Raw genomic sequence first — 24,300 nt, forward strand, 5'->3', positions numbered from 1 at the left:
TGCCTCTCCAGTGACTTATGCTGATGTAGTAAGAGCTGTTAGGGATGCCATGGAGCCTATCATGGATGCACATGCTGCTAAAATGCAGCAAGCAGTAAAAAAGATCTAAAATCCCAAATTAAGCAGCTATCCAAGACTGTTCTTACAAACGAACAAAGGCTGGGGGAGACTTTTCAGGATGTTGGGGATCTTAAGCACAGATATGATGAGCTCCAGAAATCTCACTTTCAACTGCTGAACAAGGTTGACGATCTTGAAAACAGATCGAGGAGATCAAATCTTCGGGTTCTGGGGCTCCCTGAATCATTGAAAGGTCCTGATTTGACTCTGTTTTTGCAAACGTCCCTCCTTGATTTACTGCATATCCAGGATGAATGCACTGGCTTAGTTATTGAGAGAGCCCACAGACTGGGTCCCCCACGTTCTGCACCTAATAGCAGACCACGTGTGGTCATATTTAAATGTCTAAACTTTCTCCATAAGGAGGCAATATGGTCGGCATCCAGGAAGCATAGGAATTTACAATGGGAGGGAGCTCGTTTGGCCATATTCCAGGACTACTCCGCGGAGGTTTCCCGGGTACGTCGAGAATTTACCCCCCTTTGCTCCCGTTTGGTAAAGGCGAATAAAAAATTTGCTCTGCTCTTCCCTGCAAGACTACGTCTGTTTGATGGAAATTCTTTTCGAGACTTTACAAATCTTGCAGATGCAGAAGCTTATGTCTCCGAGGCCTCCCAGGCAGATGACGACTCCTCTCAGGCGGACGACACCCTGGAGCGAGATGGCTGGAGTATTGCTCCTGGACTTCTCTGTTTCCGGCTATGTCCGCCAATCTAATTTAAATTAATTATTGATGTAGAAGCTGCTGCGGATGTTTTTTCCCCCCAAAAGAGCCTTTGGTCCTATACAACGGGCCGAACCATTTTGCTTTGTTTTATGTTCTAGATTTTTCTTATTCATCTGTTTTTTCCTGGATATGCAATCTTTCTAGAATGCTTATATGCTTAGCGGAGATATTTCCCCCTTCTACTTATGTGACAGGCTGCACTTTTCTTTGTCTGTAACAAGCTCTGTGTGCTCTGATATTTTCTGGTTATTTTTCTTATGTATATTTTCATATATTATGTTGCCGAGGGTGGGTAAGGGCGCCCCTCCCCTCACTTTTTCCTCAGGTTATCAAATTCTGGCTGGCTCAGTGGCGGTTTATGACGGCCTCTGTGCTTGCTCGAACCGGTTGTTCTCGTTTTCTGAAGTTATGATCGTCCTTAGCAGGAGTTTCTTTCACAATGTTAATGTTATATTTTATGTGTTTTCTATGTTTTTGTCCTTCTTTTCTTCTCCCCCTCCCCTTCTTCTCCTCATGTGTCCACCCCGGTATGTTTGGTATTCGTTTCTCGGCGGCTGTAGATATTATGGTTACTGTGCAGGTTTTCAGGTTCTCCCAGTTCATTTGATGCATGGCTAGTCTGAGGGTCGGCACGTTGAATGTGGGAGGGATCAACTCCCCAGCTAAACGCAGGAAAATGTTACTCTATCTTCGGAAGGTGGGGATGGATGTAGTTTTCATTCAGGAATCTCACCTCATGCCAAATGAGGAGGTAAAACTGAACACTATGGGTTGGTCTGTGGTAGCCTCTTCCTCCTTCTCTTCTAAGGCTAGAGGAGTGATTATATTAGCACGACACATGGTCCCCATCTCTGTCCAAGCGATTTTAGATGACACTCAGGGTCGGTATGTACTGGCAGATGTCACATTGTACGCATCCAGGTTCCTACTCTGTAATATCTATGCTCCCAATCAGTACTCTAAGCAATTTTACATGAACATGGTCACTAAACTACTAAATTACTCTGAAATTCCCATAATCCTGGGCAGAGATTTTAATCTATATTCTTCTTCAACCATGGATAAATCCCCTCCCCCTCGCGTTCCCCCCTCGTTACCACGTATTGGTATCCCCTATATTTGCTCGCAGCTGTCCTTAGTAGATGTGTGGCGCGCATGCTACCCATTAGAAAGGGAATTTACATGTCTCTCAGCTGCGCACCACACGTTCTCGAGGATTGATTATCTGCTATTATCTGACTCCCTTTTCTCAAAAGTGGCTGACTCTAAAATCGAAGATATCTGTATTTCAGACCATGCTTTATGGTGGATGAAATTGATGCTCCTCTCAGAAAAATCCCCTTTTCGCTCCTGGCACTTCCCCTCTCATTTAAGTGGCTCTCTGAAATTCCGCTCCTCATTAGATGCAGCGTGGCTGGATTATCATACGCACAATGGAGAAACTCTGAGCGATGATCCTGCTCTTTTCTGGCAGGCGTCAAAATCAGTTATACGGGGAAACATTATTTCCTATAGTAAAAAAAGGGATTTAGACTTCAATTCACAATACTTGGAAACCCAGGCGGCCCTTACTCACGCTTTCCAGGAATTTAAATCCTCCCCCTCCCCTTCTACTAGAGAAAGGTACCTTACACAAAAAACACTGTTTGATACCCTCCTTTCTCAAATGGAAGCGAAATATTCATTTTCAAAAGACTGTAGCATTTACATATATGGCAACAAGTCTGGCAAACTGTTATCACGTTTGTTAAAAGGCAGACACCCTAAAGTGGTCATTCACTCTCTGCTCACCCAAGGTGGGGACAGAGTACGGACCTCGGCCGAGATTGCTTGAGGTGCTACAGTCTTTTTATACCACTCTGTATTCACGTCCTCTTATTAACCAGACACACAAGTCCAGCTTTTGGTCTTCTACTGATCTGCCTCAAATATCAGAGTCGCACTGTACCTCTCTTCTTGCACCTATCACCACTGAGGAAGTTTCTCTAGCAATAGCTGGACTGAAGACTGGGAAGACTCCGGGCCCTGACTGTTTCGCCAATGACTACTATAAAATTCTATCTACTAGACTGAGCGAACCTCTTTCTGTCTTATTTAGTTCTTTTATGCAGGGTGCTTCCTTGCCCCAATATTTTAATTCAGCCGTCATAAAGGTTATACCAAAGCCTGGCCGGGATCCTGAGTCTCCCAGTTCTTATCGTCCGATCTCCCTTTTAAACATGGATTATAAATTATTCACTAAAATCCTCTCTAATAGACTCAAATTCATAGTCCCTGATATAGTGCATACTGACCAGACTGGATTTATCTGGGGTCGGCAATCAGTGAGCAATATCCGAAAGGTCTTGACTGTTATGCAGGCCTTTCAGCTCTCCAAGCCCACTGACACTAATGTATTCTTATCCATTGATGCCGAAAAGGCGTTCGACCTGGTCACCTGGGACCATCTGTATGAAACGCTCCATCGCTTTGGTGCACCTGAGGACTTTGTCTCTCTTATTTCCCGGCTATATGAATCTCCCTCCACTCAAGTTTTGGGGAATAATATTCTCTCTTCCCCTTTCCTTATCCAGAGTGGCACACGTCAGGGCTGCCCCTTATCACCTTTATTATTTGCCTTAGCGTTAGAACCCTTAGCTGTTTCCCTGAGAAATTCTCCCGACATTACAGGCATAAAAATCATGGACACCACGGTAAAATTATCACTGTATGCCGACGACATGCTTCTATTTATTTCTCATCCGGATACGTCCATCCCTGCGATTGTCTCCCTGATTGAACAATTTGGTTCCTTTGCGGGATACAAGATTAATATATCTAAATCCGAGCTTCTCCTCCTTTCAGGGGACTCTTCCCTCTTTCCATTACACCCGGTCCTGTCCCGATTTCCAGTGACCCGAGATAGTCTTAAATATTTAGGAGTTCAGATCCCTACTTCCCTCCCGGATCTATATGCAATTAATTTTGGTCCTATTTTGTCCAAAGTGTCTACAATACTTACTGACTGGGCGTCTCTGCCCCTATCTCTTATGGGTCGCGCAGAAGTTATTGAATCTGTGATCTTTCCCAAGATTGCTTATTTTCTGCTTATGCTCCCTATTGCCCTCGTTGAGAAAGATGTCCTTTTCCTTAAACAGTGTTTCACTAGATTTCTATGGGCCGGAAAACGACCAAGGGTCCCATACGCTAGATTACAGCTATTACGTGAAGAGGGAGGTATGGGAATCGCGGATCCTGTCCTATTTAGTAGAGCAGCGATGTACCGGTATATCACAGACTGGCTTTGGGGCAGATCAGTATTTACGAACCTGACACTTGAACTGGCCGTATTCCATCCTTTCTCCCCTGCTGCACTCTTACACACCCCAAACTCCCGTCTCCCATCTGGATTAAACTTAATATTTTATTTTGGCATACATATCGAGCATGGCAGGCCACTCATACTAAAGCACAGAGAAAACCTGACACCTCTCTTCACACTACGTTTTGGGGTAACCCATGTTTCCTTCCTGGCCTTGATAACACACATTTTTTGAGTTGGAGAGAAAAGGGGATCGCAGCTATTAGAGACATATACGACCCAGGAGGCAACGTAGTGCTTTCTCTCTCTGATATCCAGACAAAATTTGGTATTTCCCACCGGGAATTTTTTATGTACCTGCAGGCTAGACATTTTGCTCAATCCCAGTCTCATCCTATGATTTCTGAGGCTACCACAGACCCGCTGCGCACCTTAATGGTGCTCACTAAAGATTGTCCTTACCATCTCAGTTACTTCAGAAACACCTTTAGGGTCTCAAATAGAGACCGGCTCTGGGACCCCGCGTTGTCCTCATGGTCCAGAGATATCCCCAATATGGGATCGAGCGCTGAATTGCTAGATAACATTTTACCCACCTTTAGGTTCTTATACTCTGCCTCTTTGCAAGAGGTTCACTTGAAGACGCTCCAAAGGGCATATATAGCACCTAATCAGAGGGCACAAATGGTCCCAGACGACACTGGCTGCTGCATCAAATGTACTGCGCAGAATGCCACCTTGTACCACAATATGTGGTCTTGCCGAAAAATATCTAAGTTTTGGTACAAGGTGGTCGCTTATCTCAACACAGTATTTAACTTACGGTTAATAAAACGCCCGAGGGGTTGTTTGTTACTTGATTTTAGGGAGTGGTATCTTGGGCCTGAAGATGGAGATATTGTTCCAGTACTCTCTGTTATCCTGACAATTGCCAAGAAACAAATTCTTAATAATTGGATCAAACAGTCTGCCCCTTCTTTGATGGCTGTGAAACACATAACCCTCCGGATTATTTATTTTGAGAGGCGTGCTACCCTTCCTGATATTGAATTAGGGGTCAGGCGGTTTGCCAGGAAGTGGGAAAGGTATATCGATACTCTAGACCCGGATATTCAAACGTTCATCTATAAACTTTTTGAGACCACAACGTGGTACCTATAGAGACAAATCGATAGAGCCTCTTGACAACTTAGGCCCATGTACTGTTCCTTTGAGATCTCCTGTTCTTTTCCTAGGAAATGTAAATATATTAATTTTAATACCCCACGCTGTATGTTCAGTCTGATGCCATATAGGTACTGAACCTTCTCTCTGGTTAGAGTGGCTAACCATGCCTGAAATGCCTTTTTACTATTCTTACTTAAGATGCCTTTGGCCGCTACGCATTCATGATCTGATTATACTTGTATTGTTTTCCCCATTTGTTCCCCCCCCCCCCCCCCTCCTCCTGTCTGTCTTCTTCACTGAACTCTTGGATATATTGATGTTCTGTAAATTCTCAGGTAGAACTGGGTGCTTGGCCTTAGGTACATGATGATTTCTTATGCTGAGGCGCACACCGGTACTGTCTTCATCATTTCCTAGACCTCATGTAGGTTAAGATTGTCCATCCTTTGCCTCTTACCCAAGCTTATAGCTACCGACTATATATGTATTTGTTGATTTCACTGATGTGACTTAAAATAAGAATTTACTTACCGATAATTCTATTTCTCGTAGTCCGTAGTGGATGCTGGGAACTCCGTAAGGACCATGGGGGAATAGCGGCTCCGCAGGAGACTGGGCACAAAAGTAAAAGCTTTAGGACTACCTGGTGTGCACTGGCTCCTCCCCCTATGACCCTCCTCCAAGCCTCAGTTAGGATACTGTGCCCGGACGAGCGTACACAATAAGGAAGGATTTTGAATCCCGGGTAAGACTCATACCAGCCACACCAATCACACCGTACAACCTGTGGTCTGAACCCAGTTAACAGCATGATAACAGAGGAGCCTCTGAAAAGATGGCTCACAACAATAATAACCCGATTTAGTTAACAATAACTATGTACAAGTATTGCAGACAATCCGCACTTGGGATGGGCGCCCAGAATCCACTACGAGAAATAGAATTATCGGTAAGTAAATTCTTATTTTCTCTGACGTCCTAGTGGATGCTGGGAACTCCGTAAGGACCATGGGGATTATACCAAAGCTCCCAAACGGGCGGGAGAGTGCGGATGACTCTGCAGCACCGAATGAGAGAACTCCAGGTCCTCCTCAGCCAGGGTATCAAATTTGTAGAATTTAGCAAACGTGTTTGCCCCTGACCAAGTAGCTGCTCGGCAAAGTTGTAAAGCCGAGACCCCTCGGGCAGCCGCCCAAGATGAGCCCACCTTCCTTGTGGAATGGGCTTTTACAGATTTTGGCTGTGGCAGGCCTGCCACAGAATGTGCAAGCTGAATTGTACTACAAATCCAACGAGCAATCGTCTGCTTAGAAGCAGGAGCACCCAGCTTGTTGGGTGCATACAGGATAAACAGCGAGTCAGATTTTCTGACTCCAGCCGTCCTGGAAACATATATTTTCAGGGCCCTGACTACGTCCAGCAACTTGGAGTCCTCCAAGTCCCTAGTAGCCGCAGGCACCACAATAGGCTGGTTCAGGTGAAACGCTGACACCACCTTAGGGAGAAACTGAGGACGAGTCCTCAATTCCGCCCTGTCCGAATGGAAAATCAGATAAGGGCTTTTACAGGATAAAGCCGCCAATTCTGACACGCGCCTGGCCGAAGCCAGGGCCAACACATGACCACTTTCCACGTGAGATATTTCAAATCCACAGATTTAAGTGGTTCAAACCAATGTGATTTTAGGAACCCCAAAACTACATTGAGATCCCAAGGTGCCACTGGAGGCACAAAAGGAGGCTGTATATGCAGCACCCCCTTGACAAACGTCTGAACTTCAGGAACTGAAGCCAGTTCTTTCTGGAAGAAAATCGACAGGGCCGAAATCTGAACCTTAATGGATCCTAATTTTAGGCCCATAGACACTCCTGTTTGCAGGAAATGCAGGAATCGACCCAGTTGAAATTCCTCCGTTGGGGCCTTCCTGGCCTCGCACCACGCAACATATTTCCGCCAAATGCGGTGATAATGCTTTGCGGTCACATCCTTCCTGGCTTTGATCAGGGTAGGAATGACTTCTTCCGGAATGCCTTTTTCCTTCAGGATCCGGCGTTCAACCGCCATGCCGTCAAACGCAGCCGCGGTAAGTCTTGGAACAGACAGGGTCCTTGCTGGAGCAGGTCCCTTCTTAGAGGTAGAGGCCACGGGTCCTCTGTGAGCATCTCTTGAATTTCCGGGTACCAAGTCCTTCTTGGCCAATCCGGAGCCACGAGTATAGTCCTTACTCCTCTCCGTCTTATAATTCTCAGTACCTTGGGTATGAGAGGCAGAGGAGGGAACACATACACTGACTGGTACACCCATGGTGTTACCAGAGCGTCCACAGCTATTGCCTGAGGGTCCCTTGACCTGGCGCAATACCTGTCCAATTTTTTGTTGAGGCGGGACGCCATCATGTCCACCTTTGGTTCTTTCCAACGGTTTACAATCATGTGGAAGACTTCTGGGTGAAGTCCCCACTCTCCCGGGTGGAGGTCGTGCCTGCTGAGGAAGTCTGCTTCCCAGTTGTCCACTCCCGGAATGAACACTGCTGACAGTGCTATCACATGATTTTCCGCCCAGCGAAGAATCCTTGCAGCTTCTGCCATTGCCCTCCTGCTTCTTGTGCCGCCCTGTCTGTTCACGTGGGCGACTGCCGTGATGTTGTCCGACTGGATCAGCACCGGCTGACCTTGAAGCAGAGGTCTTGCTTGGCTTAGGGCATTGTAAATGGCCCTCAGCTCCAGGATATTTATGTGAAGTGATGTCTCCAGGCTTGACCACAAGCCTGGAAATTTCTTCCCTGTGTGACTGCTCCCCAGCCTCGCAGGCTGGCATCCGTGGTCACCAGGACCCAGTCCTGAATGCCGAATCTGCGGCCCTCTAGAAGATGAGCACTCTGCAACCACCACAGGAGAGACACCCTTGTCTTTGGTGACAGGGTTATCCGCTGATGCATCTGAAGATGCGATCCGGACCATTTATCCAGCAGGTCCCACTGGAAAGTTCTTGCGTGGAATCTGCCGAATGGGATTGCTTCGTAGGAAGCCACCATTTTTCCCAGGACCCTTGTGCATTGATGCACTGACACTTGGCCTGGTTTTAGGAGGTTTCTGACTAGTTCGGATAACTCCCTGGCTTTCTCCTCCGGGAGAAACACCTTTTTCTGGACTGTGTCCAGGATCATCCCTAGGAATAGAAGACGTGTCGTCGGGATCAGCTGCGATTTTGGAATATTGAGAATCCAACCGTGCTGCCGCAACACTACTTGAGATAGTGCTACCCCGACTACCAATTGTTCCCTGGATCTTGCCCTTATCAGGAGATCGTCCAAGTACGGGATAACTAAAACTCCCTTCCTTCGAAGGAGTATCATCATTTCGGCCATTACCTTGGTAAGGACCCGGGGTGCCGTGAACAAACCAAACGGCAGCGTCTGAAACTGATAGTGACAGTTCTGTACCAAAAACCTGAGGTACCCTTGGTGAGAAGGGTAAATTGGGACATGGAGGTAAGCATCCTTGATGTCCAAAGACACCATATAATCCCCTTCTTCCAAGTTCGCAATCACCGCTCTGAGTGACTCCATCTTGAATTTGAACCTGTGTATGTAAGTGTTCAAGGATTTCAGATTTAAAATAGGTCTCACCGAGCCGTCCGGCTTCGGTACCACAAACAGCGTGGAATAATACCCCTTTCCCTGTTGCAGGAGGGGTACCTTGATTATCACCTGCTGGGAATACAGCTTGTGAATGGCTTCCAATACCGCCTCCCTGTCGGAGGGAGACGTCAGTAAAGCAGACTTTAGGAAACGGCGAGGGGGAGTGCCCGAGTCCGCTTGTAAAGCCCCAGCGTCATGCTGAGGACTTGGCAGAAACGGGAGAGGGCTTCTGTTCCTGGGAACTGGCTGATTTGCTGCAGCCTTTTTCCTCTCCCTCTGCCACGGGGCAGAAATGAGGAGCCTTTTGCCCGCTTGCCCTTATGGGGCTGAAAGGACTGCGCCTGATAATACGGCGTCTTCTTATGTTGAGAGGCTACCTGGGGTAAAAATGTGGATTTCCCAGCAGTTGCCGTGGCCACCAGGTCTGATAGACCTACTCCAAATAACTCCTCCCCTTTATAAGGCAATACTTCCATATGCCTTTTGGAATCAGCATCACCTGACCACTGCCTCGTCCATAACCCTCTTCTGGCAGAAATGGACAGCGCACTTACTCTTGATGCCAGTCGGCAAATATCCCTCTCTGCATCACGCATATATAGAAATGCATCTTTCAAATGCTCTATAGTCAGTAATATACTGTCCCTATCTAGGGTATCAATATTGTCAGTCAGGGAATCCGACCAAGCCACCCCAGCACTGCACATCCAGGCTGAGGCGATTGCTGGTCGCAGTATAACACCCGTGTGAGTGTATATACATTTTAGGATATTCTCCTGCTTTCTGTCAGCAGGTTCCTTAAGGGCGGCCGTATCTGGAGACGGTAGTGCCACCTGTTTAGACAAACGTGTGAGCGCTTTATCCACCTTAGGGGGTGTTTCCCAACGTGCCCTATCCTCTGGCGGGAAGGGGTATGATGCTAATAACCTTTTAGGAATTATCAGTTTTTTATCGGGGGAAACCCACGCTTCATCACACACTTCATTTAATTCCTCAGATGCAGGAAAAACTACAGGCAGTTTTTTCTCACCAAACATAATACCCTTTTTAGTGGTACTTGTATTATCAGAAATATGTAAAACATTTTTCATAGCATCAATCCTGTAACGTGTGGCCCTACTGGAAGTCACATTCGTCTCTTCATCGTCGACACTGGAGTCAGTATCCGTGTCGGCGTCTGTATCTGCCATCTGAGGTAACGGGCGTTTTAGAGCCCCTGATGGCTTTTGAGACGCCTGGACAGGCACGAGCTGAGTAGCCGGCTGTCTCATGTCATCTACCGTCTTTTGTAAAGAGCTGACACTGTCACGTAATTCCTTCCATAAGCTCAGCCACTCAGGTGTCGACTCCCTAGGGGGTGACATCTCCATTACAGGCAATTGCTCCGCCTCCACACCATTTTCCTCCTCATACATGTCGACACAATCGTACCGACACACAGCACACACACAGGGAATGCTCTGATAGAGGACAGGACCCCACTAGCCCTTTGGGGTGACAGAGGGAGAGTATGCCAGCACACACCAGAGCGCTATATATATATATACAGGGATAACCTTATAGAAGTGTTTTTCCCCTTATAGCTGCTGTTTTATTTATACTGCGCCTAATTAGTGCCCCCCTCTCTTGTTTTACCCTTTTCTGTAGTGCAGGACTGCAGGGGAGAGTCAGGGAGACGTCCTTCCAGCGGAGCTGTGAGGGAAAATGGCGCCCGTGTGCTGAGGAGATAGGCTCCGCCCCCTTCTCGGCGGACTTTTCTCCCGCTTTTTGCTATATTCTGGCAGGGGTTAAAATACATCCATATAGCCCTGGGGGTTATATGTGATGTATTTTCGCCAGCCAAGGTGTTTCTATTGCTGCTCAGGGCGCCCCCCCCCAGCGCCCTGCACCCTCAGTGACCGGAGTGTGAAGTGTGCCTGAGGAGCAATGGCGCACAGCTGCAGTGCTGTGCGCTACCTTGGTGAAGACTGATGTCTTCTGCCGCCGATTTTCCGGACCTCTTCTTGCTTCTGGCTCTGTAAGGGGGGCGGCGGCGCGGCTCTGGGACCGGACTCCGAGGCTGGGCCTGTGTTCGGTCCCTCTGGAGCTAATGGTGTCCAGTAGCCAAGAAGCCCAAGCTGGCTGCAAGCAGGCAGGTTCGCTTCTTCTCCCCTTAGTCCCTCGATGCAGTGAGCCTGTTGCCAGCAGTTCTCACTGAAAATAAAAAACCTAAAACTAAACTTTTACTAAGAAACTCAGGAGAGCCTCCTAGAATGCACCCTTCTCGGCCGGGCACAAAAATCTAACTGAGGCTTGGAGGAGGGTCATAGGGGGAGGAGCCAGTGCACACCAGGTAGTCCTAAAGCTTTACTTTTGTGCCCAGTCTCCTGCGGAGCCGCTATTCCCCCATGGTCCTTACGGAGTTCCCAGCATCCACTAGGACGTCAGAGAAAAGTACTTTACGTTGAAACACTAACTATACCGTTTTTTCTCCGGTTTTTGGTTTGTCTGTATCATGAAGGTCTTCCCTATTCTTGTATTTCTATAAAAAATCTAATAAAAATTGTTGAATTAAAGAAACCTCCTTCCTAGCCTTAATGAGAGTAAGAATGAACTCCCCGGGAATACCCTTACGAGCTAAGATCTGGCGCTCAACTTCCATGCCGTCAAACGCAGCCGCGGTAAGTCTGGAAACACGCATGGACCCTGCAACAACAGGTCCTCTCTTAGAGGAAGCGGCCAAGGATCTTCCACCAGTAGCTCCTGAAGATCCGGGTAGCAGGCCCTTCTTGGCCAATCTGGAACGACGAGAATCGCCTGAACCCTTGCTCGTCGAATGATCCCCAGTACCTTTGGAATGAGAGGAAGTGGAGGAAACACATACACCGACCTGAACACCCATGGAGACACCAGGGCGTCCACTGCACTTGCTTGTGGGTCTCTGGACCTGGAACAATAACTCGGAAGCTTCTTGTTGAGACGAGACGCCATCATGTCGATTAACGGAGTTCCCCAACGGTTTGTCACCTCTGCAAATACCTCTTGGTGAAGAGCCCACTCTCCCGGATGGAGATCGTGTCTGCTGAGGAAATCTGCATCCCAGTTGTCCACTCCCGGTAGGAAGACTGCTGACAGAGTGCTCACGTGTTGTTCCGCCCAGCGAAGGATTCTTGTGGCCTCCGCCATTGCCGCTCTGCTCCTTCTTCCGCCTTGACGGTTTATATGTGCCACCGCTGTGATGTTGTCTGACTGCATCAGGACAGATCGACCCTGAAGAAGGCTTCTTGCTTGTTGCAGGCCGTTGTAAATGGCTCTTAACTCGAGAACATTTATGTGGAGACAAGCTTCCTGGAGCAACCATTTCCCCTGGCAGTTTCTTCCTTGGGTGACTGCGCCCCAGCCCCGGAGACTTGCATCTGTTGTCAGAAGCACCCAGTCCAGGATACCGAACCGGCGACCTTCCAGGAGGTGAGAACTTTGCATCCACCACAGGAGAGAAATTTTGGCTCTGGGAGATAGACTTATCTTCCGGTGCATGTGCAGGTGAGACCCGGACCATTTGCTCAGCAAATCCCACTGAAACACCCGGGCATGAAACCTGCCAAACGGAATGGCTTTGTACACCGCAACGATTTTCCCCAGAACCAGAGTACATTGATGGATGGACACAGTCTTCGGCCGCAGAAGTTAACTGACCATCAACTGCAGTTCTAGAGCTTTTTCTTCTGGAAGAAATACTCTTCGTAACTACGTGTCCAGAACCATGCCCAGAAACGACAGCCGAGTGGCCGGAATCAACTGAGATTTTGGCAAATTTAGCACCCAGCTGTGCTGCCGGAGGAGGGGCATAGAGGGAGGAGCCAGTTCACACCCAGTTTAAGTCTTTTCAGTGTGCCCAAGCTCCTGCGGATCACGTCTATACCCCATGGTCCTTTTGGAGACCCCAGCATCCTCTAGGACGTAAGAGGGAAAAAAAGCTGACTTCTCCGACGGGAAAAGACTTCCTGCCTCATACCCATAGGCTCTGCCCCCTCAACTGTGACTAGCCACTTAGGTGCCCCAGGACTGCTGCAAAGGGAGTAGGAAGAAGACTACAACTTTCCTTGTTGCCCGGCTGCTGTGTGTGTTGTATTAGCCCTGTAGCTGGCTGTGAGCTGTGTGCAGTCCTGACCCGAGTGAGAATGTGGGTGCTGACACACATACTGTATGAACAGTAGTATATACAGGAGGTCAGCCTGTAGCCGCTGCTACACACAATACTGCTGTTCCTCGCATTCCTTTTTTATCCCTACTCAAAATGCTCCTCTGCCAATCTGATGTAACGCTGAGACTTCACTTTGCAGGGAGAGGGGGGGGGGTGGTGCACTGCAGAAAACCAGGTGCACGGTGCAGCTGTGTACCGGCTGCATCATTCTCAGCGCCATGTCCTGATGAATTTCCGCCATATGCGCAGTGAGGTCCTAACAGCCGAAAACACTTCTTCCCAGGAGGGGCCAGCTATTTATATCACTGTACCGGACAAGTAAGTATTTGTGAATTGCTACTTTTGATTTCTACATTGATATGATCGATATAGAGTGAAAATGAGCACTCACAAAATGTGCTGGTACACAACGGACTCTATAATCACTAAGTTTCACTAGCAGTACTCTAGAGTTTGAACAAAAAAAGAAAAAGAAAATAAATAAATAAATGCACATAAAATAATGATCGTTTTTTGGGTAGAAGTCCCGTGGCTGTAGGTGGCAGTGGGCAGTTACTGAAATTCAGGGAGCAAGATTTTGAATTGACTTCTAAACATAGTTGAGGCACCGAATTTCTAAACTTTTAAAGATGCATCCACAATTTGTAATCCTGCAATACTTATTTTTATGTGCAGTGACAAATATATGATTAGTATTCGGTTGTCTTCATAAAACAGAACTATTCATTTACTGTATAATGAAGCATTTCATGCCTACACGAGGCGAAGAATACTTACAAGCATGGCTGAAAGCTTTAACCGTGTCTGCGAAGATAAGCAGTCTGAAACAAAGGTTAAATGAAGATTAGAAAGGCTTGCTGAGAGTACACTATGCATATTTAGGCATCACATGGGGGGGGAAAAAAATCAAACCAGAAAATACCATAGACTGGCCAAACACATGGCAACACCAATTAGGGTGCAGCAATCTGAAATTGCCAAGGATCTAGGCTCAATATGTTCTGACAAAGGGGGTAATTCAGACTGCATCGCTGCAGCGGTCGCAGTCTGAATTACTTTGTGGAGTGCGCACGCGCAGCACGTGCACACCCCGGGAGCCCAGTGAGATGCTATCAGCATCTCACTGGCTGTGATTGCCTCTGCCTGACTGACAGGTAGAGGAGGTCGCGGGGTGGGAGGGGGCGTGCCAACGGCATTGGCGGGGTGCGGTCCGGACAATGGATACATGTCCGGACCGTTGGGGGGGGGGCTGTCCGCGGCGGCTGCATGACGTCACACGCAGCCACTGCGACTCGGAACGTGGCGGGGAGCTACTCGCCAGGTACAAAAGCATTGCCACCGTGCAATGCTTTTGTACCTGTGGGGGGAGGGCAGGGACTGACATGCGGGGCAGACTAGCCCTGTGCTGGGCGTCCCCCCCGCATGTCAGAGTAAATGATCATAGATGGGCTAAATTTAGCACATCTATGATCAACTCTGAATTACCCCCAAAGAAAGCAAATCTGGTCATTGAATGAACTCAATGGTGTTTTTACAAGATGAGATTATACAAAATATGCAGTCAGTAAAATGCAGAACGTTTCATTGTAACACAAGTCTGACAATAATGGGGGCCCTGAGGAAGAGAAACAAAGTGTCATATGAAACGTTGCAGCTACTGCCATTGTATCACAGTGAATACACATGGAAAGTTTACCTCCAGTGTCAGCACAGAATGTAATCAGCCAACCAACACCTGATGCAAACGATTTTTCAACTGAGCTTCTGAAGTTTCCTAATTAATACAGACAAAAAAACAAAACAAAAAAATTTTCTTCATTATTTTTTTTTTTAACCTAATATTAAATTAGTACAGACTGAGTCAAAGCCTAAGCGTAATGTACAATTATGACCGCACTCATCATAAAATCTATACACAGCGTCCTTCCCTCTGGCACTCTCTCTATAATAATGCTTCCATCTGTTTCGGGAGTCACGTAATAGCTGGGAGACACCTTATAGGGGTTTATTCAATGCATGTCGTATCCTTTCCGATGGAAAGGACCAGACAATGCAGCATTCAATTTGCGGCCAAATCCGACATGTTTTATCCGTTCTCGACAATGTCAATACGACTTTATTTTTAAAGTCGGATTGACATTGTCGAAAACGGGACTAAAAACTGTCAAATTTGGCGCCTCAAATCCGACAAAACACATGGATCCGCGGCTAATCCGCCAATCCAGAATTGCCGACCTGTCGGAAAAACAGCAGCCCCATTGAATAGGTCAAATCACGATTCGACCTAAAATAAGTCGGACACTGCCGCCTTTCCGACTATAATTGAATACACCTTCGATTTACTCTGGAACACAGCGAGCACACTACAGACAATGCATGTGACATTCACACTCTTACTAACGCTAATGACTATTTATACCTCTCCAGGCGGTGGACACCTTCGTGAAGGCATGTAAAGGTGAATTTAGAAAAAATGATACAGTTGTAAGACAGCAAATATAACGTTTAATTTGGCCTTGTAACCAACAGAATTCAACTGAATAACATAGCAAACGTTTTTTAGGAAAGAGAAGTGAAATGAAGAAAAATGATCTACAACACCCTGGTTGCATAAGTGTTTACACCCACAAACTAACGGCTCATGGAGGCACCTTTGGAACTGCAGGAAGTCTTCTGAAGAAGTCTCCATCAACTTTGCACCCCTGACATTGCCATTCTATAACCCTCTTCAATGCCAAATAATTAAAGGTCCACCAAAGTGTGTTGGGATCCCCGGTGTACAGCCATCCTTTGGTCCTTCCACAGGTTTCCATTGGGATTGAGGTCTGAGCTCTGGCTGAACAAACCCAAGAGTTTGATCTTCCATGTCTGAAGCCTTTCCATGACTGACTTGGATAAGAGCTTTGGGTCATTCTGTTGGAAGGTGAAATCCCTTTCATCGTCAGCAGTGACAGAGGGCATCAAGTTTCGTGACAAAACTCGGAGCTACTCTAGAAACCCAATAAGCTGACTAGAGCCCCAGAAATAACTTCTGTCTGCCCTTTACCCCATAGCCCAGTCACTTACAGAATACTAAACATTGTTGTCAAATGCAGGGAGGGAAAAGTTCCAGTCACAACATACTGCAGTTTCAATAAAGGTGTGCCGACTTTTAATATCCGCTGCTTAACAGCTGTTAGTTTTGTACACAGATGTGCAATTCCCAATTTTATCAACTTGTGATACCGTCTCTGTGTAATATTATATATACTACACACATATACCTTAATAAACCTGGTAATTTTATAACAAATTCTTTGGCAACATTTGAAAATAAATTAAAATCTCTATACTGTGTCACCCCTGTCTGTATGCTCTCCCTCATTAGATTGTAAGCTCTCACGATAAGGTCTTCTTCCATCCTGTGCACTCATTTCCTCATCTCTTTCCATTCAAACAGTGATGATCCTTTGTGTAAAGCCGGGTATCCTTTTCTGGGTATTAGGACTCCTGATGCAGCAATGATTATATATTGTGTATTACGTTACGCAATGTTTTGTACTGTAAGCCTTCACTATTGTTTCTTGTTTAATTTGCACTGCTTCTGTTTATGTACTATGTAAGGTGCTGTGGACCCATATAAAGGATAATAATATACACATATTGAACATTGCCATAAGTTATTGTTATGCTCCATAACAATCGAAGAGCTCTGAAATGGAGTACTCATGTCCTAAAAGAACCTTATAGGAAAGCCTTACCTGCCCATAATTCTGTCACAGTACTGGAAACATACTTCATTGCAAAATTCACCAAATGCCCTTTTGTCCGATCACCAAAATACTTGACTGGACTCTGCAAATGACAAAATGACATAAAAATAATAAAACTAAAACTACTGAAACATTTCCACGTGAAGTCAGATTATTTCCCCATGCTGCAACGTTACATTACATATGATTATAGGCCCCAGCAAGTTCTACAGGTAAGCATAAAACAGATGGAGATTTCTACACACACACACAAAGGTAAAGGAACCAACGATAAGGCCACAGCAGCAGCCATGACCATGGCAAAGTTGAAAAAGTTTCTTAGACTGTACTATAAAAAAAATACAACTAGCACACTGAAAACACATGGGACATTGGCTGCATTCACTTTTTCCCCCCACAGGGCGTGAAATTGTGGCCGGCCGCAAAGTTTTACCTATTCAATTGCCGTGGTAATTTCATTAGGATTTACTGCAGATTTTCTTTCTTACAGCTTTAGAGCAGGTGCAAAGGCAGACGAAAATAAGAATTTACTTACCGATAATTCTATTTCTCGTAGTCCGTAGTGGATGCTGGGGACTCCGTCAGGACCATGGGGAATAGCGGCTCCGCAGGAGACAGGGCACAAAAGTAAAAGCTTTAGGATCAGGTGGTGTGCACTGGCTCCTCCCCCTATGACCCTCCTCCAAGCCTCAGTTAGGATACTGTGCCCGGACGAGCGTACACAATAAGGAAGGATTTTGAATCCCGGGTAAGACTCATACCAGCCACACCAATCACACCGTACAACCTGTGATCTGAACCCAGTTAACAGCATGATAACAGCGGAGCCTCTGAAAAGATGGCTCACAACAATAATAACCCGATTTTTGTAACAATAACTATGTACAAGTATTGCAGACAATCCGCACTTGGGATGGGCGCCCAGCATCCACTACGGACTACGAGAAATAGAATTATCGGTAAGTAAATTCTTATTTTCTCTGACGTCCTAAGTGGATGCTGGGGACTCCGTCAGGACCATGGGGATTATACCAAAGCTCCCAAACGGGCGGGAGAGTGCGGATGACTCTGCAGCACCGAATGAGAGAACTCCAGGTCCTCCTCAGCCAGGGTGTGCCCCTGACCAAGTAGCAGCTCGGCAAAGTTGTAAAGCCGAGACCCCTCGGGCAGCCGCCCAAGATGAGCCCACCTTCCTTGTGGAATGGGCATTTACATATTTTGGCTGTGGCAGGCCTGCCACAGAATGTGCAAGCTGAATTGTACTACACATCCAACCAGCAATCGTCTGCTTAGAAGCAAGAGCACCCAGTTTTTTGGGTGCCTACAGGATAACAGCAAGTCAGTTTTCCTGACTCCAGCCGTCCTGGAACCTATATTTTCAGGGCCCTGACAACATCCAGCAACTTGGAGTCCTCCAAGTCCCTAGTAGCCGCAGGTACCACAATAAGCTGGTGCAGGTGAAACGCTGACACCACCTTAGGGAGAAACTGGGGACGAGTCCGCAGCTCTGCCCTGTCCGAATGGACAATCAGATATGGGCTTTGTGAGACAAAGCCGCCAATTCTGACACTTGCCTGGCCGAGGCCAGGGCCAACAGCATGGTCACTTTCCATGTGAGATATTTCAAATCCACAGATTTGAGCGGTTTAAACCAATGTGATTTGAGGAATCCCAGAACTACGTTGAGATCCCACAGTGCCACTGGAGGCACAAAAGGGGTTTGTATATGCAGTACTCCCTTGACAAACTTCTGGACTTCAGGAACTGAAGCCAATCTTTTCTGGAAGAAAATTGACAGGGCCGAAATTTGAACCCTAATGGACCCCAATTTGAGGCCCATAGACACTCCTGTTTGCAGGAAATGCAGGAATCGACCGAGTTGAAATTTCTTCGTGGGGCCTTCCTGGCCTCACACCACGCAACATATTTTCGCCACATGTGGTGATAACGTTGTGCGGTCACCTCCTTCCTGGCTTTGACCAGGGTAGGAATGACCTCTTCCGGAATGCCTTTTTCCCTTAGGATCCGGCGTTCCACCGCCATGCCGTCAAACGCAGCCGCGGTAAGTCTTGGAACAGACATGGTACTTGCTGAAGCAAGTCCCTTCTTAGCGGCAGAGGCCATGAGTCCTCTGTGAGCATTTCTTGAAGTTCCGGGTACCAAGTCCTTCTTGGCCAATCCGGAGCCACGAGTATAGTTCTTACTCCTCTACGTCTTATAATTCTCAGTACCTTGGGTATGAGAAGCAGAGGAGGGAACACATACACCGACTGGTACACCCACGGTGTTACCAGAACGTCCACAGCTATTGCCTGAGGGTCTCTTGACCTGGCGCAATACCTGTCCAGTTTTTTGTTCAGGCGGGACGCCATCATGTCCACCTTTGGTCTTTCCCAACGGTTCACAATCATGTGGAAGACTTCCAGATGAAGTCCCCACTCTCCCGGGTGGAGGTCGTGTCTGCTGAGGAAGTCTGCTTCCCAGTTGTCCACTCCCGGAATGAACACTGCTGACAGTGTTATCACATGATTTTCCGCCCAGCGAAGAATCCTTGCAGTTTCTGCCATTGCCCTCCTGCTTCTTGTGCCGCCCTGTCTGTTTACGTGGGCGACTGCCGTGATGTTGTCCCACTGGATCAATACCGGCTGATCTTGAAGCAGAGGTCTTGCTAAGCTTAGAGCATTGTAAATTGCCCTTAGCTCCAGTATATTTATGTGGAGAGAAGTCTCCAGACTATATCACACTCCCTGGAAATTTTTTCCCTGTGTGACTGCTCCCCAGCCTCTCAGGCTGGCATCCGTGGTCACCAGGACCCAGTCCTGAATGCCGAATCTGCGGCCCTTTAATAGATGAGCACTCTGCAGCCACCGCAGAAGAAACACCCTTGTCCTTGGAGACAGGGTTATCCGCTGATGCATCTGAAGATGCGATCCGGACCATTTTTCCAGCAGATCCCACTGAAAAGTTCTTGCGTGAAATCTGCCGAATGGAATCGCTTCGTAAGAAGCCACCATTTTTCCCAGGACCCTTGTGCAATGATGCACTGACACTTTTCCTGGTTTTAGGAGGTTCCTGACTAGCTCGGATAACTCCCTGGCTTTCTTCTCCGGGAGAAACACCCTTTTCTGGACTGTGTCCAGAATCATCCCTAGGAACAGCAGACGTGTCGTCGGAAACAGCTGCGATTTTGGAATATTTAGAATCCACCCGTGCTGTCGTAGAACTACTTGAGATAGTGCTACTCCGACCTCCAACTGTTCTCTGGACCTTGCCCTTATCAGGAGATCGGCCATTTTCTTTGAAGAAGAATCATCATTTCGGTCATTACCTTGGTAAAGAGCCGAGGTGCCGTGGACAATCCAAACGGCAGCGTCTGAAACTGATAGTGACAGTTCTGTACCACGAACCTGAGGTACCCTTGGGGAGAAGGGCAAATTGGGACATGGTGTCCAGGGACACCATATAGTCCCCTTCTTCCTGGTTCGCTATCACTGCTCTGAGTGACTCCATCATGATTTGAACCTTTGTATGTAAGTGTTCAAATATTTCAGATTTAGAATAGGTCTCACCGAGCCGTCTGGCTTCAGTACCACAATATAGTGTGGAATAATACCCCTTTCCTTGTTGTAGGAGGGGTACTTTGATTATCACCTGCTGGGAATACAGCTTGTGAATTGTTTCCAATACTGCCTCCCTGTCGGAGGGAGACGTTGGTAAAGCAGACTTCAGGAACCTGCGAGGGGGAGACGTCTCAAATTTCCAATCTGTACCCCTGGGATACTACTTGTAGGCTCCAGGGGTCCACTTGCGAGTGAGCCCACTGCGTGCTGAAACTCTTGAGACGACCCCCCACCGCACCTGAGTCCGCTTGTACGGCCCCAGCGTCATGCTGAGGACTTGGTAGAAGCGGTGGAGGGCTTCTGTTCCTGGGAATGGGCTGCCTGCTGCAGTCTTCTTCCCTTTCCTCTATCCCTGGGCAGATATGACTGGCCTTTTGCCCGCTTGCCCTTATGGGGACGAAAGGACTGAGGCTGAAAAGACGGTGTCTTTTTCTGCCGAGATGTGACTTGGGGTAAAAAATAAGATTTTACTTACCGATAAATCTATTTCTCGTAGTCCGTAGTGGATGCTGGGAACTCCGTAAGGACCATGGGGAATAGCGGCTCCGCAGGAGACTGGGCACATCTAAAGAAAGCTTTAGGACTAGCTGGTGTGCACTGGCTCCTCCCCCTATGACCCTCCTCCAAGCCTCAGTTAGGATACTGTGCCCGGACGAGCGTACATAATAAGGAAGGATATTGAATCCCGGGTAAGACTCATACCAGCCACACCAATCACACCGTACAACTTGTGATCTGAACCCAGTTAACAGTATGATAACAACGAAGGAGCCTCTGAAAAGATGGCTCACAACAACAATAACCCGATTTAGTTAACAATAACTGTGTACAAGTATTGCAGACAATCCGCACTTGGGATGGGCGCCCAGCATCCACTACGGACTACGAGAAATAGATTTATCGGTAAGTAAAATCTTATTTTCTCTGACGTCCTAGTGGATGCTGGGAACTCCGTAAGGACCATGGGGATTATACCAAAGCTCCCAAACGGGCGGGAGAGTGCGGATGACTCTGCAGCACCGAATGAGAGAACTCCAGGTCCTCCTCAGCCAGGGTATCAAATTTGTAGAATTTAGCAAACGTGTTTGCCCCTGACCAAGTAGCTGCTCGGCAAAGTTGTAAAGCCGAGACCCCTCGGGCAGCCGCCCAAGATGAGCCCACTTTCCTTGTGGAATGGGCTTTTACAGATTTTGGCTGTGGCAGGCCTGCCACAGAATGTGCAAGCTGAATTGTACTACAAATCCAACGAGCAATAGTCTGCTTTAGAAGCAGGAGCACCCAGCTTGTTGGGTGCATACAGGATAAACAGCGAGTCAGACTTTCTGACTCCAGCCGTCCTGGAAACATATTTTCAGGGCCCTGACCACGTCAAGTAACTTGGAGTCCTCCAAGTCCCTAGTAGCCGCAGGCACCACAATAGGTTGGTTCATGTGAAAAGCAGAAACCACCTTAGGGAGAAATTGAGGACGAGTCCTCAATTCTGCCCTGTCAGAATGAAACATTAAGTAAGGGCTTTTATATGATAAAAGCCGCCAATTCTGACACACGCCTGGTTGAAACCAGGGCTAACCGCATCGTCACCTTCCATGTGAGATATTTTAAGTCCATAGTGGTGAGTGGTTCAAACCAATGTGACTTAAGGAACCTCAAAACAACATTGAGATCCCAAGGTGCCACTGGAGGCACAAAAGGAGGTTGTATATGCAGTACCCCTTTTACAAATGTCTGAACTTCAGGTACTGAAGCCAGTTCTTTCTGGAAGAAAATCGACAGGGCCGAAATTTGAACCTTAATGGACCCTAATTTTAGGCCCATAGACAGTCCTGTCTGCAGGAAATGGAGGAAACGACCTAGTTGAAATTCCTCTGTAGGGGTTTTCTTGGCCTCACACCACGCAACATATTTTTGCCAAATGCGGTGATAATGTTTTGCGGTTACATCCTTCCTGGCTTTGACCAGGGTAGGGATGACTTCATCTGGAATGCCTTTTTCCTTCAGGATCCGGCGTTCAACCGCCATGCCGTCAAACGCAGCCGCGGTAAGTCTTGGAACAGACAAGGCCCCTGCTGGAGCAGGTCCTTTCTTAGAGGTAGAGGCCACGGGTCTTCCGTGAGCATCTCTTGAAGTTCCGGGTACCAAGTCCTTCTTGGCCAATCCGGAACCACGAGTATCGTTCTTACTCCTCTCCTTCTTATGATTCTCAGTACTTTTGGTATGAGAGGCAGAGGAGGGAACACATACACTGACTGGTACACCCACGGTGTCACCAGAGCGTCCACCGCTATTGCCCGAGGGTCCCTTGACCTTGCGCAATATCTGTCCATTTTCTTGTTAAGACGGGACGCCATCATGTCCACCTTTGGTTTTTCCCAACGGTTTACAATCAGTTGGAAGACTTCTGGGTGAAGTCCCCACTCCCCCGGGTGGAGGTCATGCTGAGGAAGTCTGCTTCCCAGTTGTCCACTCCCTGAATGAACACTGCTGACAGTGCTATCACATGATTTTCCGCCCAGCAGAGAATCCTTGCAGCTTCTGCCATTGCCCTCCTGCTTCTTGTGCCGCCCTGTCTGTTTACGTGGGCGACAGCCGTGATGTTGTCCGACTGGATCAATACCGGTTGACCCTGAAGCAGAGGCTTTTCTTGACTTAGGGCATTGTAAATGGCCCTTAGTTCCAGGATATTTTTGTCTCCAGGCTTGACCATAAGCCCTGGATATTCCTTCCCTGTGTGACTGCTCCCCAGCCTCGCAGGCTGGCATCCGTGGTCACCAGGACCCAGTCCTGAATGCCGAATCTGCGGCCCTCTAGAAGATGAGCACTCTGCAACCACCACAGGAGGGACACCCTTGTCCTTGGTGACAGGGTTATCCGCTGATGCATCTGAAGATGCGACCCGGACCATTTGTCCAGTAGGTTCCACTGGAAAGTTCTTGTGTGGAATCTGCCGAATGGGATTGCTTCGTAGGAAGCCACCATTTTTACCCAGAACCCTTGTGCATTGATGCACTGAGACTTGGTTCGGTTTTAGGAGGTTCCTGACTAGCTCGGATAACTCCCTGGCTTTCTCCTCCGGGAGAAACACCTTCTTTCTGGACTGTGTCCAGGATCATCCCTAGGAACAGAAGACAAGTCGTCGGAACCAGCTGCGATTTTGGAATATTGAGAATCCACTCGTGCTGCCGCAACACTACCTGAGATAGTGCTACACCGACCTCCAACTGTTCTCTGGATCTTACCCTTATCAGGGAATCGTCCAAGTAAAGGATAACTAAAATTCCCTTCCTTCGAAGGAATATCATCATTTCGGTCATTACTTCAGTAAAGACCCGGGGTGCCGTGGACCATCCCTACGGCAGCGTCTGAACTGATAGTGACAGTTCTGTACCATAACCTGAGATACCTTTGGTGAGAAGGGTAAATTTTGACATGAAGGTAAGCATCCTTGATGTCCCGAGACATCATGTAGTCCCCTTCTTCCAGGTTTGCAATCACTGCTCTGAGTGACTCAATTTTGAATTTGAACCTCTGTATGTAAGTGTTCAAAGATTTTAGATTTTAAAATCGTTCTCACCGAGCCGTCTGGCTTCGGTACCACAATAGTGTGGAATAATACCCCGTTCCCTGTTGCAGGAGGGGTACCTTTATTATCACCTGCTGGGAATACAGCTTGTGAATGGCTTCCAAAACTGCCTCCCTGTCAGCGGGAGACGTCGGTAAAACAGACTTTTGGAAACGGCGAGGGGAATACGTCTCGAATTCCAATTTGTACCCCTGAAATATTACCTGAAGG

General features: G+C 47.5%; 1 protein-coding gene across 3 annotated transcripts in view; it reads right to left on the reverse strand.

Moving 5' to 3' along the window:
* The window catches only part of DNAJC10 (DnaJ heat shock protein family (Hsp40) member C10), a 136,458-nt gene that overhangs the window by 40,619 nt on the left and 71,539 nt on the right, over positions 1 to 24,300 (reverse strand). For all 3 annotated transcript variants that reach the window (XM_063933323.1, XM_063933321.1, XM_063933322.1), the window contains 3 exons: positions 16,879 to 16,972; positions 14,835 to 14,912; positions 13,916 to 13,959 (listed from right to left, as the gene is read on the reverse strand). In XM_063933323.1, the coding sequence (XP_063789393.1) occupies positions 13,916 to 13,959; positions 14,835 to 14,912; positions 16,879 to 16,972 (216 nt within the window). The remainder of the gene's footprint in view (positions 1 to 13,915; positions 13,960 to 14,834; positions 14,913 to 16,878; positions 16,973 to 24,300) is intronic.

Source organism: Pseudophryne corroboree, chromosome 7, assembly GCF_028390025.1.
Source record: "Pseudophryne corroboree isolate aPseCor3 chromosome 7, aPseCor3.hap2, whole genome shotgun sequence".
NCBI classification, from domain to species: domain Eukaryota; kingdom Metazoa; phylum Chordata; class Amphibia; order Anura; family Myobatrachidae; genus Pseudophryne; species Pseudophryne corroboree.